General features: G+C 36.9%; 1 protein-coding gene across 7 annotated transcripts in view; it reads right to left on the reverse strand.

The window, feature by feature from the left end:
* ABCC9 (ATP binding cassette subfamily C member 9) overlaps positions 1 to 12,935 on the reverse strand; it is a 129,112-nt gene that overhangs the window by 75,845 nt on the left and 40,332 nt on the right. For all 7 annotated transcript variants that reach the window (XM_060658159.3, XM_060658158.3, XM_078450033.2 and 4 more), the window contains one exon: positions 4,285 to 4,393. In XM_060658159.3, the coding sequence (XP_060514142.1) occupies positions 4,285 to 4,393 (109 nt within the window). The remainder of the gene's footprint in view (positions 1 to 4,284; positions 4,394 to 12,935) is intronic.

A 12,935-nucleotide genomic window follows, 5' to 3' on the forward strand; every position in this document is an offset into this window, starting at 1 on the left:
AGACCATTTGGCTTGTACATGCTCCAACAGTACGTTTTTGGTCACCCTCTGAATCAAGAGGATTTTGAATCTCCTACACTCATGTAACTCAGATCACCCAGGGATCCACTACGGAGTGAGAAAAAGCATAACAATCTAGGATTTTTTTTGGTCCAAACATGCATGGATATTGTTTCATAAGTATATAAACATTATATAATGCTGATGTAAGCATAACAAAATGATCCAGTCTTTCCCAAATGTTATAGCATTGTTCTTTGTCAAAGGACTAAAGCATTTCATTATACAGAGGATGCCAGCCGAGGTTGGACAGTCTTCACATACTTAAAATGAACTTGAATTAGGTCATAGAAGTTTGTTATTCTCTTAACTTGACTTCAATTCTGTGTATATTGAGACACATGGCTAAAGAGAAGGTAGAAAATTCAGTTCTGTAAACTTCTAATTTAGAAAAATTTATAAGCTCAAAGTTTGATCTAGTGAACAAGTATTTCAAAAAAAATTATCCGTCTTACTTAACTACCTTATAGATTTTATGAAGGCTAAATAATAATACACTTTAAAACTGTTAAAATTACTGGGGTGCCTGGGTGGCTCAGTCACTTGAGTGTCCGACTTCAGCTCAGGTCATGATCTCATGGTTCGTGAGTTTGAGCCCTGCATTGGGCTCTGTGCTGACAGCTCAGATCCTGGAGCGTACTTCCAATTCTGTGTCTCCCTCTCTCTCAGTCCCTCTCCCCCTCATACTCTGTCTCTTTCTCTCAAAAATAAATAAATGTTAAAAAATTTTTTAAACTGTTAAATTACCTATAAGAGCAAAGTATTCTAGAACTGTGAAACTTTTTTTTTTTTTTTTTGGCCTGGAATTGCAGGTTTAGTTTTTTGAAAAATCCACTGAATTCTACTATGGGAATTAAAAATGTCCTTAAATAATCAGTAATTTAATCCAAACAAGATACTGCTCTTCCAATTTCCATCAATTGTTATATCAACAGAACATCAAATTATCAAGTAGTACATTGCTAGGCTACATGCAAATAAATACACAGATTAAAAAGGTACTGAGCAGAGCGAGCAGTGATTCTGTCCCACAGAAAATACTGAATGCATTTAACTTAAAAAAATAGGGATTATTCCTGAAATTTTATTTTAGTTTTGTTTTTCTTTTCACAATCTCACAGATGACCCTGGAAGTATGTCACATGAGATACATAAAGTCACTATCCTTTAAGCTAAGTGTATCTTCCTCACGAGACAGGTCTATGCCTTTCCATAAATCCACTGTCTTCTAGAGTCTTTAATTCTATAGTAGTATTGCCCCAGAGGTCCAAAAGGAATGACGTCATGTTCTTCACAAAACCAAGGAGAGGGTGGGAGGAGGAGATGTGTTGACAGAGATTTGAGTCGGAGTTCCACAGATGTAATTTGAAGAGACTTTGGCTCTAGAATGTCACTAATTCTCCATGGAGATTCTACAGCCAAAACCACTTAACTCTAAGCTTTTACAGAATACATAGCATCTTAAGCTCTCAAGAAGAAGTTTCCATTAGTGTTATTTTCAAACACACAGCTTTTTTCACTCCATTTAAAAAAGTTTGTCGTTTGTGGTTTGGCCCATCAGCAGTGATGAATGACCCTGAAAGACATCAGAAGTCCAGTCTGGTTTCAATAACCCTGAAGATATTGAATGCACTTGAAGGGGATTCTTTTTTCCTTCCAGCAACCTTTACTCAGTTCAATTTTTCTTCTATCCCTCATCTCATGCAAAAAGGTTCTTCAGATTTCCCTAACTCCACAAACATGACCTACCACATCCCCATTCCTGGGGTCATCGACTCTGCTCATCCTCACATCTCTGAGAGATGATCTAATAAGTTCTGTGGTTATCTCCTACCATCTCAAAGGATGACAACGCCGGTTCTAATCAAATACTTGACTTTCCTGCTGCCTCAAAGGAAACCTTTTTCCTACACTTTTTCCTCCACTCTATAATGTGTTCTTGTTTTTGTGTCCATGGCCACACAATAGCAAACAAGCATTTTGAAGCACTGTTACTCTAGTGTATACAGGCATGGGTGGTAGTTCCTTCTCAGACAAAATCACACTCGCTCAATAAAATAACTTAATGGAGTAAAGAATAACTCCAGAAAAGCAGAAGAAAACAGCAAGTCTAAATATAGTTGAGTGCTCATCTCAACTATTTTTAGTAGTTTTAAACATGATTTAAAGAAAAATTTAATATAGCTTGACTTCCTGGTAAGAGGACTTTCCAAGCCTCAGTTAATTCCAGTCAAGAGATGGCATGTGCAATTTTGTTTGCTTATACAAGTAGTAAATATATTCATATTTTGTCTCATAGTAACATGAATAACTAATATTAATTATAACATGACTCTCTCTAGAATATAACATCTTTCTATATTTTATTGTTATGAAATATATACATATAATTACAAAGAATTTCTTCAGAATTATTCCGACATACCTTTCAAGAAAGTGGTTTGATCAAGTCTCATTGATTTAAATATTAATTAATGGCTAATGATTCTAAAGTTTACATCTCCAAAGCTGACTTGTCTTTTTAGATGTCAATCAGTATCTCAAAATTACCATGTGCAAATATGCCTTTCGATTCTACCTCAATTTCGACCTGCTCACTTCTCAGCCTCCTTATCCAGTCGATCAGCAAGTCTTTATCAGCTCAACCCAAAAAAAGGTACACTGAATTTGATCACTTTCTCACAATGTCCACTGTGAGACTCCAATTTGTGGCAAGTGCCACAAAAACTAACTCTAACCATCATTTCTTGTTGCCTATGTGATTATAACAATCTCCTCACTGATCACTGGTCTAGCTGTTCTACTCTTGTTCCCACTGATTACTGTCAACCTAGTAGCCTAGTAGCCAAAGTGATCTTTTAAAAATATAACCAAAATTATATTAGTGCCTACTTTAAACCCTCCAATGGTTTCCTATTGCATGTCAGTACAGTCCAGACCCTCAATCCTTGTTCTTACGTTGTCTTGTCTCTGCATTCTTCACCAGGCTTCAACAATAGTGTCCCTCTGTTCCTTGAGCACACCGAATTCATTCTCACCTTAGGGTCTTTGCAACTACTAGTTCTCTTCCTGAAATGCTTTTTTCCCCCAGATCTTTGTTGAGAAGGTCTCAGCCCAAATGCCAGCTCTTCAGAGGGGGCTTTCTGGGAAATGACCACTCTACTTCCAGTATACCAGTCACTCTCTCATCCGTTATTTAATTTTCTTCAAAGTGAAATCTCATTTTTTAAATGTATCATCTGACTCTTGCCTTCAGAAAGCAAACTATGACAAGGATGAGGTTGTCTGCCTTGTTCATAGCTACATCCCTTGTTCATATCTATATTCCTGAAATCTATAAACACAGGCAAATACATGGTACATGTCACATTACATGTAACAAATACAGAACAAAATAATATTGACCATGTTTCCAGGCTGTGTAGATATTGAGTAAATATTTGTGTAGTGGATAAATAAACTGGTTTAAGGGTTACAAGACTCAGGTTTTAATCCTTGCTCTGCTGCTTACTAATATGGCCATATTCAAGCCACACAATACACACACTCAATATATTCAGTTGAAAAATAAAAATAGGTAATATAATGTTATATTAAGTGAGTCAAAGATATAATACATCAAAAAGCACTTTGTAAACTAAAAAGTGTAGCTCAAAGGTATTGGAAGAATATGATATGGGAGTTGTTAAGCTCATTTTGTATTGTTTTTATATAAAGTTTCAGGTAGACAGCCTTTTCTTAATGTTTATTTATTTTTGAGAGAGAGAGAGAGAAAGAGAGAGAGAGCATGTGCACCTGCAAGCAGGGGAGGGGAAAGAGAAAGAGGGAGAGAGAATCCCAAGCAGCGTCCACACTGTTAGTGCAGAGCCCAATGTGGGCTCGATCCCACGAACTGTGAGATCATGACCTGAGCTGAAATCAAGAGCCAGATGCTCAACCCTGAGGTTAAGGTGCCCTGGGGTAGACAACCTTTTAATTTTTTTTTTTTCATTGAACATGTTCTTTCCCTCTTGGGATAATTCTTAGATGATTTCTAATATCAAGCCTTATACATATGTTTATAAATTTTAGACTTTTGAAGTTTGTTGTAGAAGCAGGTGGCAATTTTTCATCATAAAGGTTAAAAGTAAAGCTTACAATTTCTTCTAACTGCACTCACTGAAAATCATCCAATATTGGGACTGTTACGTATTCACAGCTTCAGTAAGAAGAAAAAGCACCTACCACTGCAGTGTGTTTCTTACAGGACTCAAAAGGGAGAGAACCTTCACCAGTTCGCCAGCTATCCTCACCAATCTCATCACTCAAGAGAAACTCATTCAGCTTTTGAACACTGCAAAAACCAAACAAACACACAAACAAAAAAAAGGGGTTAAAAATAAAAGTGCCAATGATGAAGTTCTACCAAAATAAACAAGCATCTCCTTTACCAATTATCATGTTGAGCAAGCCACCTCTGAGAGTCATTTCTCAACACCAACTGGGAATTTAGCTCAGAGGAACAAACATCCTAACTAAAATGCCCAAGAATGATGGGCTCCCAGGACTGGGGACTTTCAGTGCTAAAACTAGAAAAGTATCAGAGAAATTAGAAACAATTTGTCACCCCTTTGAATTCAGTTAACTTTTTCGCACCTTTTTTTTTGCAATTCTGTTTCTTGTCAAAGCCAGGAGAGTTGAGGAGGAACTTGAAACAGAGAGGTTAAAAATAATAATGCCAATGAGGTAAGGACCCATTATTCTAATTATACAAATGAGGGGAAATAAGTTATAGAGAAGTTAAGTAGCCTGCTTAAAAGCATTTAGCATATAACACACAGATCTGAGGTCCATGACCATTCTGCCATCTTGCTTCATTACACATATTTTTTGAACCTGGCAATAAGAGGGGCCTCTAGACAGTTGTTGCTCAGTATTGGCAGAGGACCAGAAGCATCAGCATCACCTAGAGCTTACCAGAGATTCTCTGGCCCCACCCAAAACCTACTGAATCAAAATACTCATTTTCACAAAGTTCTAAAGTGCTTCATAAGCACATTATGGCTCTAGAAGAGTGGTTTGCAAACATTCTTTATGATGGTCTTCTTGGGTACGGCACGAGGATCCTTGGCCTGCCTAGGAGGCATTTTTTAAAACCACTGTTACAGAATCAGGAGCAAAAAGAAAGAACCAAATAAAACAATAACATGATTTGGAAGCATCCACCTATAAATAAAATAATATGCTAAAGAAAATTCTGTGAAGCTGCAGAGGAAAAGAAATGTTCCTTTTAGCATGCTAGGTTGCTAAAAGTAGATACACTGGCTTGGCACATGCAGCATCAGCCACAGGGGAAATATTGCCTTTGGTAGGAAACTAAGAAATAAAGATTTGAAACAAAAATTAATATTTTTTTCATTTAAGCTTGTAGTCAAGTGCCTCCAAATAGGTCTGCAAAGCTTGTGGGGTATGTGTGTGTGTGTGTGTGTGTGTGTGTGTGTGTGTGTGTGTGTCAGACTAATAAAATGAAGAAAAGTAAATTTATCTCAGTCTGTTGCCTATCATCTTTAAGCCCGGTGGCATTGAATGCCAAAAACAACTGCTTCTTTTCATTGGAAACATAAAGGTAAATAAAATCCATTGTGCTGGTCTAACTATTACCTTCCAAAATGCATTTACAGAGAACTAAGAAGGATAATTGTTGAAGAAGAATTTTGGCTGAATAATACTCCATTGTCTGTATATACCACATTTTATTTATTTATTCATCCATTGATGGATATTTGGGTTGTTTCCAATTTATGGCTACTGTGAATAACGCTGTTGTGAACATGGGTGTGCAAATATGTATTCAAGTTCTTGCTGCTTTGAATTTTGGGGGGCATATACCCAAAGGTGGAATTGATGCATTGTATGGTGATTCTATATTTAATATTTTGAGGCACCATCATACTGTTTTCAATAGCACCTGCACCAGGGTTCTGGAATTCCTGACTCAATGTATTAGAGTTATGATAACAGGGATGAACCTTGAAGACATTATGCTAAGTAAAATAAGCCAGGCACAAAAAAGCCCTCACAAATACTGTATGATTCCACCTATATAAGGGACCTAGAATAGTCAAATTCATAGAGACTGAAACTCAGTTGTGGTTTCCAGGGCTTGGGAGGAGAGGCAAACAGGGAGTTATTTTTTGATGAGTAGAGATTCAAATGTAAGGAGCTGAAGAAATTCTGGAATGGACTGTGGTGATGGATGCACGGCAATGTGAACATACTTAATACGATAGAACTATACACATAAAATGGTTTAACTGGTAAATTTTATGTTATGTATACTTTACTGCTATTAAAAAAAATAATTTCAGACGCCTCAGAAAGAAAAAAAGAAAAAGGAAGAAACAAAGGAAGAACGAGAAAAGAAGAGCTTTAGTTTGTGTACTTTCTTTAAGTCTTTGTCAGCAAATACTGACCACATAGAACTTATAGAAAGATGCCTTAGAAATGCCTTATGAAATGGTAGCTTATAAATCTTAAATGTCAGCCTTTTCTTCTGTACTTTTTAAATTGAGGTATCATTGACATAAAACGTTTATATTAGTTTCAGGTATACAACATAATGATTCGATACTTATATATATAGCCATCTGATCATCACAATGTCTAGTTAACATCGTCACCATACATAGTTAGGATTTTTTTTCTTGTGATAGGAACTTCTAAGATCTACCTTAGAAGTAGTAGTAAAATATCTTCTTTACCTTAATAGAGTTTAGTTGTCATTCTGTTCTTATATTTTGAAGAGTGGATTTTAGGGAGCTCAGCTTTGCCATTCAAAAAATACCTTTTAGGGGCACCTGGGTGGCTCAGTTGGTTGAGCATCTGACTCTTGGTTTGGGCTCAGGTCATGATCTCATAGGTTTGTGAGATCCAGCCTTGAGTCAAGCTCCGAGCTGACAGCCTGGAGCCTGCTTGAGATTCTCTCTCTTCCTCTCTCTCTCTCTGCCCCTCCTCTACATACACACACACATACACGCGCGCACACACACACACACACACACACACACACGTGCTTGTGCTCTCTCTCAAAATAAATAAATAAATAAATAAATAAGCCTTTTTTTTAAGAATACCTTTTAAACAATCAGACATTGTGTCTTTGCACACTAAGGAAGTCCAGAGACCAGGCTCATTTGCCTTTGTAACTATGTCTAGCTGTTCCTGGCATATATTGCTCAATGAATGCTAAATAAATCAAAGAAGGAATAAACCAATGATTCAGACATTTAAGTCAAGTCAGTTGATTCAATTCTCCATTTCACTTTTCTAGTAGACACACAAATCTTACTGAAGCTTTCATGGAATTAATGAGCCCCATTCTTGCTAAACATCAGAAAGCAGTGGTCTCTGAGTGTAACTGAGGCATGGAGAGAACCTTCTTTCCTCTCTGTAACACCTCACTTCGGAACTCCAATTACAATGAATATCAGAGGATCCCAAGATGAACACTTCTCTGAACCTCTCCTTCCTTTCCCCGCCCCTGGCCCCATCATTCTAGGCTGAGGGTCCCTGGCAGTGCTGTTTTATAATTTTTTGTTATCGTCTATCTCTCCCAACACACCGTGAACTCCTTAAGAGCAAAGATTTTCATCTTCAGAATCTAGCCCAATGCCAAAAATACAACATAGTAATTTCTCAAGAAATGTCTGGTAAATGAATAAATGGGCAATACAAAAAGCATTTCTTATTCATATGAGGTCCTTTCAGAAATCACTGAGGCAAAGCAATTATGGAAAATGCAGGAATCCTGACCAAGGGTCAAGTAATTCCCACCATGCTGCCAGAGTTATATATTAAAAATCCATTTCTCTCCTTAAAATAACAAATGGCACCCCTTTGCCCTCAGTGTCCTTAGATCATTTACAGGCTGATCAGGATCTCACTCTCCAGCTTAATCCCCTGCCACTTTGCATATTAGAAAGTTTCACCAATTACACTCAACTAAATTTAGTCCTCTGAATGTACCAAGATTCCTCACCTACTTACTCACCCCTTCACCGTGAATATGTGTTCTCTCAGATTGAACATGTTTTCCCTTTTTCTTCAACTGATCGAGTCCTACCTATTCTTTAAGATCTTACTAAGGAACCACTAACTCTTTTAAATCTTCACTGACCAGACTGTCTGCCTTCTCTCTCGATGAGCTTTAGTGAGCCTTACATATGGGCCCATGGCATTCTGTGTAGAGCTCTGTAATAGCATAACACACCATATTGTACTTAGTTTCCCTTCTTGGTCTCTCCAGTTGGACTGTGGGTTCCCTGCAGATTTCATTCTACCTTTCATCTTTGCAATTCCTAATACCTAGCAATGTACCTGAAGTATTAACGAATGCATGTGGACCCACAGAAGATATCTCTCTGAAGCACAAAGTGGGGATTAATAAAATGTGCGTAAATTAGTAAAATAGAAATGGGTAGAGTACCTAAAATATTTAGGCAATGTGCTGGGCACTCTTCATATACTATCTCATTTAATTATCTCAATTACCATAAGTATAAGCTATTGTGCTCATTTGATAAGTGAGGATGTTGAGCTACGAAGACACTAAATAACGTGCTTGAAGTTGAACAATATGTATTCTATGGCAGTACTAGGATTTGATGCATGATGATATGCATGATGATATGCATGTATGCATGCTCTATGATCAATATCAGTAACAATTTATTTGATCAAATGTAACTGTAGTGGACTAGCCAAGCTTACATTCCTTTCTGAGGTACATGAGAGAAAAGATACAGAGTTATTTTCCAACACAGGAAGGGATTGGTTTTACACATTTTTCTCTTAGCCAATAATATTTTTAGACATAGATATTGCAAGATACATCAAATACCAGAAACCTAAACTGAAATTATTTATAAAGGATACAACATATCAACTTATGTTCTCCTCCAGAAAAGCAAAAAACACACAAATTATGTCCTTACAAATAAAGCAAAGTGGAAAAGTGAGGCAAGCATCTTGGAAAATCACTGTTACTCAAGTGTTTTAATACTTTGTTTTATTTTATTATTATTTTTTAAATGTTTATTTATTTTTGATAGAGAAAGAAAGAGGGAGGCAAAGGATCTGAAGCAGGCTCTGCACTGAGAACTGAGAGCCTGATGAAGGGCTCGAACTCACGAACCGTGAGATCACGACCTGAGCCAAAGTCAGATGCTTACCTGGCTGAGCCACCCAGACACTCCAAACTAAACATTTTTATTTTTATTTTTTAATGTTTATCTATTTTTCAGAGAGAGAGAGCACACACGAGCAGGGGAGGCATGATGGGGGGGAAGGGAACAGAGGATCTGAAATGGGCTTTGGGCTGACAGTAGCGAGCCCTGTGTGGGGCTCAAACTCACAAACCACGAGATCTCTACCTGTGCTGAAGCCCTAAGCTCAATCGACTGAGCCATCCAGGCACCCCCCCAAACTAAACATTTTAAAAAGAAAGTGTAGAATTTTCATGTAGGAATGAATTTTACGTGGCATGGAATTTTCCTACAATAGAGAAGTATATAAGTCTCTTACAGGCATGTATAACACGAGTTTGGGAGTATGCTGTGCTCCATTCTAACCCGCTGAATTTCAGAATGTATTTAAGAATGCAGCAGAGAACTTATGACTTCCACGGTCCTGAACAGGAGGTTTCAAAATCAGCTCACCAAAGTCTCCAATTATAAACAGGCTGCTCAGCTCGTTGTGGGCCAACTGGCATCAAAGACAGGTCACGGGCTCCCAGGCACAGAAGAAAATGCCAAACCCAGTCAAAACTGGGAAAAAGCTCATTGGGGTTCCCAGAACCAGCACACAGGGGGGAAAAGGCCTGGCCTCCCCTGTTGGTCGGTCATCTCTGTAGGACCCACAAATCAACCACTGAGACTCATTTTAGAGAAGCAAGTGTTTATAAGCTGATTTTATTCGGCTTATGGCTTGGGAAATCTGGAGCTGAGCCTTGAAAACAGACTGGTCTTTATCAAACTGGCAAATGCCTTTCCCTGAGACATAACGAAGAAAGAGTGCTATGCAGAAATATATAGCGAATATTATCCACTCTCAACTTTACCGGGATTTACTACTGCAGGATTGTATACTACGAGTGGGAAGGAACTCCTAGGTTTTTTGATGGTTTTTTTTTCTGGTTTTTTTTTTTTTTTTTTTTTTTTTTCAAATACACTCTTAAAGTCCTTTTGATGCTTGGTAACCTCCTGACTTCATAGAAGTTATCTGTTATAAGTTACCAACTAACTGTTTTCTATCCCCACTTGTGGTACAAAGTCAAATTCCAATTAAAAATGAAACCATGAGAGGGACAGCGATTAAATGGAGAAAATGAAAATAAGGACCAAAATAGCAGACTTTGGCCATTTATCAATTTTATTGTTTGAAGTAGCTTCCCTTCCAGAGCACTGCCTAATTTGGAAGTGGTGCTACAAAAATCAGTCAGTGTTCGGTACAACTGTTTCAGAGTCAGAACAGAAAGAAAAGAAAATGAGGCAGATGAGGCCAGAGGGAGTGATCTTTAAACTCTAACAGTTCCAGAATTGGTTACTAATGACACATCTTACAGAAGAGGATTATACTACTGTAACCAATCAGAACTTGAGTTTATAATAAGATAATGCATATGCATTTGAATGTTGTTTGGTATTAAGCCATTGTTAAACCAATATAAACTATTGCCTAAAACTGAAGATTCTGATATTTTAAGTATCAGATACCAGTTTTCTTAGTAATACATAACCATTGGGAAAATTATCTCATTTAAAAGACCTTACAAGAAATGTTCAACATTTATATCAATGACAACACCAGGCGTCATATATTTAAGGCCTCCATTTTCCAATTTTTCTCAGTATTGCAATATCTTGACGTTCTTTCAAAAGCCAGACATGATATGACTGTTTATGAAACATGCTGAGATTTATAAGATCTTATACAATATGCAAAATACTACTTTAAGACTTTCTTGCTTGTAATGCAGCATGAGATGTAGTAGACTGTGGCACAAACAGCATTATATGATATAGTTTGGTAGCATACTTATTTATACAATACAAGAAAAATGGTGGGAAATGGTCATTATCTTATCACATTTATTTTCATTGTTGTGCATTGTGGGGAACTGTAAATCTGAGACAAACTATACACTGGTTAAAAACACTAGAGAGCACATTTATTTATTTTTTTTTTTTTTAAATTTTTTTTTCAACATTTTTTATTTATTTTTGGGACAGAGAGAGACAGAGCATGAACGGGGGAGGGGCAGAGAGAGAGGGAGACACAGAATCGGAAACAGGCTCCAGGCTCCGAGCCATCAGCCCAGAGCCTGACGCGGGGCTCGAACTCACGGACCGCGAGATCGTGACCTGGCTGAAGTCGGACGCTTAACCGACTGCGCCACCCAGGCGCCCCTAGAGAGCACATTTAAAATGAGAAAAATGTGGAGTGGTTTTGCAGAGTCTTTCCATTTGCAGAAGCCATGAGCCTTACTTAAATTTTTTTCCAGATTAAATTAAAATTAAAATAGTAACTATGGATTGATGGGAACATTGTCCATCACTGCTAGTGCAAATATAAACTGACACAGCTTCACTGAGAAATATTATGGCCATTTTCATTAAAAAATCTTAAAAATGTGTACACCTTTTGACCTATCACTCTGTAAATGGAAAACAACATAGCAATATTCATTAAGGACCTTAAAAATATTCTTACTGTTTATACAATTGAACACCCCCCTCCAAAAAAAAAAACTCCAAATAATCTAATGAAAAAAATGGGCAGAAAAAAATGGGCAGAAGACATGAATAGACAGTTCACCAAAGAAGACCTACAGATGGCCAATAGACACATGAAAAGATGCTCAACACCATTCATCATCAGGGAAATGCAAATCAAAATCACAATGATATTATTATCTCAAAGTGTCAGAATGCCTGAAATCAAAAACACAATAAACAACAAGCGTTGGTGAAGATGTGGAGAAAAAGGAATCCTCTTCACTACTGGTGAGGATGCAAACTCGTGTAGCCACTATGGAGGTTCCTCAAAAATTTAAAAATAGAACTACCCTACAAATCCATTAATCCCACTACTGGGTATTTTCCCAAAGAATACAAAAACATTAATTCAAAAGGATATATGCACCCCTATGTTTACTGACGCATTATTTACAATAGACAAATGATGGAAGTATCCATCCATAGATGAATGGTTAAAGAAGATAGATAGATAGATAGATAGATAGATAGATAGATAGATAGATATAAAGAGATATATACATACATATGCACACATACACAATGGAATATTATTCAGCCACAGAAAAGAATGAAGTCTTGCCATTTGCAACAATGTGGATGGAGCTAGAAAGTATTATGCTAAACAAAATAAGTCAGTAAGAGAAAGACAAATACCATATGACTTCACTCATACGTGGAATTTAAGAAACAAAACAAATGAACAAAGAAAAAAGAGACAAACTAAGAAACAGATTCTTAACTATATGGAACAAACTGATGGTGGGGAGGGGTAGGGGTGAAACAGGTGAAGGGAGTTAAGAGTACACTTATCTTGATGGACATTGAGTAATATATGGAATTATTGAATCACTATATTATATGCCTAAAACTAATATAACACCATATGTTGACTATACCGGAATTAAAATAAAAACCTTAATAAAAATTTTAAAATTATGCATACTGTTTAAACTAGTATCCCCACTTCTAGAAATCTGTCTTAAGAAAATAATCAGAGAAAACTTTAAAGACAAAAACAGACATTTATCTCAGTGTTAGTTATATTATTTATGTTAGGTATAAAGTAGAAACATTCCAAAT

The sequence above is a fragment of the Panthera onca genome, chromosome B4, assembly GCF_046562875.1.
Source record: "Panthera onca isolate mPanOnc1 chromosome B4, mPanOnc1 haplotype 2, whole genome shotgun sequence".
Taxonomy (NCBI): Eukaryota; Metazoa; Chordata; class Mammalia; order Carnivora; family Felidae; genus Panthera; species Panthera onca.